The following is a 3,401-nucleotide window of genomic DNA, read 5'->3' on the forward strand; positions in this document are numbered from 1 at the left end:
TTATTAATATAGATAGATAAACACAGATGGCAATTCAAGTGATAAACTGGGAAACTGCATTGTCAAGAATTAAACAAATCAAATTTTATTTGACAGTACCCTCGTAAAGATTAAATTTTATTGATTTGACTTGTACAACTTTTATTATAGGAATATTGCTAGACTAGTAAGTTAGCATAGACATAAGGGAAAAAAAAATGAATAATAATCAATTTTAATTAATTTTAGATGTTGATGTCCAACTGTTATTATACAATCTTGAAAAAGGCTTATTTACGCCGAAACATATGTCGATTTCACTGAATAAAATATAAATATTTGAATTTTAATGTGCTCTAAACCCAAGAAAATTACACTTTCAATATATATATATATATATATATATATGTATGTATATATATATATATATACAGTCGAACCTCTATAACTCGAACCTCTATAACTCGAACCCCTCTTCAACTCGTACTCTCTGAGCGTTCCCTTCACATTCTCGAAAATTCCCTGTATTTCGACCTCTATAACTCGAATTTCTATAACTCGAACACCTCTTCAACTCGAACTCAATGATGCGTCCGTTCAGAGTAAAGATCTCTTTAAGTCGAACATTCGAAAACAATCAAATCGGAGTTTTGGCTTCTTGCCACAAGGTGTCAGCGTAGCTGGCTGAGATGCTCGCGTTACCGACATTTTAGGGTATTCCCCCAACCAAGTGTGAAATACCGCGAATGAAACATCATAACAATAACACCAATCTGATTCTGGAATGAAATATGTTTGGAGTTGGTGAGATGTCGAAGCCGCGTAAACTGAAGTCTTTAACGATCGGAAAGAAGTTAGAAATTTTAAAAAAAGTGGAAAATCGTGTCAACAGAAAAATCATTTGCCAAGAATATGATATTCCGAAAAGTACATTATGCACTATAATAAAAAACAAAGATACAATAGCTAAGTTTGGTGCAGAAGTGAATAACCCTTGTGTAGTGAAGCGAAATAAGCCTAAGAAGAAAGTGAACACTGCATTGATCAAGTGGTTCGAAGCTTCAAGAAAAGCAAATTTGCCAATCTCAGGGCCCATTTTGCAACAGAAGGCATTAGATTTTTCCAGAAAATTGGGAGATGAAAATTTCAAGGCTAGCTCGGGATGGCTTGAAAAATTCAAAAAAAGGTAATGATTCTTATTGTTTCTGTTCGATACATGAGTACATGTTTATTTTTCCCGTTTTAGACATGGTGTATTGCAAAAAAAAGCGTGTGGGGAAAGTGCTGCTGTTAATCAAGAAGAGTGTGATAACTGGATTCGAGATGTTCTTCCTACAATTTTAGCTCCTTACGAAGCTGACGATATTTTCAACGCAGATGAGACTGGGTTGTTCTTCAAATGCTTACCAGATAAAACCTTAACTTTCAAAAATGAAAAATGTTACGGAGGCAAATTATCCAAGGAAAGGGTGACTCTTTTATTAGCAGCAAATATGAGTGGCAGTGAGAAATTGAAACCTGTAATAATAGGGAAAAGCGCAAAGCCACGATGTTTCGCAGGAGTGAAATGTTTACCCCTTACTTATTACAGTAACAAAAAGGCCTGGATGACGAGTGAGATATTTGAAAAGTGGTTGTTGAATCTAGACAAACATTTCCAACTTCAAAATCGTAGAGTTCTATTACTGATTGACAACTGCCCTGCTCATCCAAATATCGATCATCGATTGAAGGCAATAAAGTTGATTTTTTTTCCACCCAATACGACATCAAAATTACAGCCTCTTGATCAGGGAATTATAAAAAGTTTCAAATTTCATTATAAACGCAGGATCTTACAAACAGTACTAGATGGATTTGAGTCCAATGGCACTATCCCCAAAATTGATCTCTTGGATTGCATTCATACGTCGGCGGCAGTGTGGAGAGTAGATTTAACCCAGGAGACTATTCAAAACTGCTTCAGAAAGGCTGGTTTTGGGACACATAACTTCTATGACTATGAAGACGAACTGCCGCTATCAGAATTGAAAAAAATTATGACCAGTGAACAAAAGGTAGCTTTAGATCTCCAAGAGTCTGTTTTTAAATGTTTGGAGGTATTGAATGCTGATGATAAGGTTTCTTTGGAGGAATATATAAATGTGGACGTGGATCTTATAACAAGTGAAAATCCTTCAGAGGATGAGATCTTGGAATATGTGAACAATAAACAAGAAGACTTGGAAAATTTTTCAGAGACCATACCTGAAGATGACGATGAAGATGACAGTGTAGGAGCTGCAAGACAAAAGCCTTCTGACGCTGAAGTTGCTAAAGCAATTGAAACCATTCGGCTTGCGTTTTCAATGAATGAGGCTGCAACTGATGACGATTTAACTCTCATATTCGAAATAAGCAAGAAATTTGAAGCCTATCGTCTAAACAATAAAACATTTAGGCAAACTTTAATAACTGATTTTTTTTAATTCGTTATTGTTTTAAGATCATATTCTAGTTTGGATGATTCAAGTTATCAGAAATGAATTTTAGTTTGTTATATTATTATTATGAGGTAATAAATTTTTTTTGGAAAGTATGTGTTGGATATTTCTCTAAGTTGAACTCTCCATAACTCGAACTTTTTTCGCTTTCCCTTCAAGTTTGAGTTATAGAGGTTCGACTGTATATATATATATATATATATATATATATATATATATATATATATATATATATATATATATATATATATATATATATATATATATATATATATATATATATATATATATATATATATATATATAGGCCGAAAAAAAAAAAAAAAAAATATATCCCGTCCATGGACGACCTGAAACTGTTCGCAGCAACCGAAGCCGAACTGAGAAGGCTGTTGGAAATTGTGTCCTCCTTCAGTCAAACAATAGGTATGGAAATGGGACTGGATAAGTGCGCGGTACTGAACGTAAAGAGGGGAAGGATTGTGGATGGAGATGAGATAAAGCTGTGGGACGACTCTATAATAGCATGCTTAAAACCGCATGAAGCATACAAGTACCTTGGCATACAGCAGGCCCTAGCTATTAGAACAGCCGATGTGAAAGAAACACTAAGAACAAAATACTTCACAAGACTAAAGAGTTTACTAAAGGCTAAACTCAATTCTAAGCCACTTTTCACATCAATCAATATATGGGCCTTACCCTGCTTGAGCTACTCATTCGGGGTCGTACGCTGGACATCTGCCGAGCTGAAGGCATTGGACATTCAGACAAGAAAGCTACTCACCAGGTATGGAGTTCATCATCCCCACTCCTCCGCTAGTAGACTCTACATCAGTAGGCATGATGGAGGTAGAGGGCTCCAGAACATCCAGATAACTCATAATAAAATAATATCAGATATGAGAAACTACTTCAGGTCAAAAAACTCACCTTTCT

General features: G+C 35.0%; 1 protein-coding gene across 1 annotated transcript; it reads left to right on the top strand.

Moving 5' to 3' along the window:
- The first annotated feature begins 405 nt into the window (after positions 1-405).
- LOC123684941 (tigger transposable element-derived protein 4-like) lies at positions 406-2,557 on the top strand. Its single transcript, XM_045624473.1, has 2 exons — positions 406-1,165; positions 1,226-2,557. The coding sequence occupies exons 1-2, from the start codon at positions 771-773 to the stop codon at positions 2,445-2,447; spliced, it is 1,617 nt and encodes a 538-aa protein (XP_045480429.1). The 5' UTR covers positions 406-770; the 3' UTR covers positions 2,448-2,557.
- Positions 2,558-3,401: the final 844 nt, after the last annotated feature.

The sequence above is a fragment of the Harmonia axyridis genome, chromosome 7 (genome assembly GCF_914767665.1).
Source record: "Harmonia axyridis chromosome 7, icHarAxyr1.1, whole genome shotgun sequence".
NCBI lineage: Eukaryota > Metazoa > Arthropoda > Insecta > Coleoptera > Coccinellidae > Harmonia > Harmonia axyridis.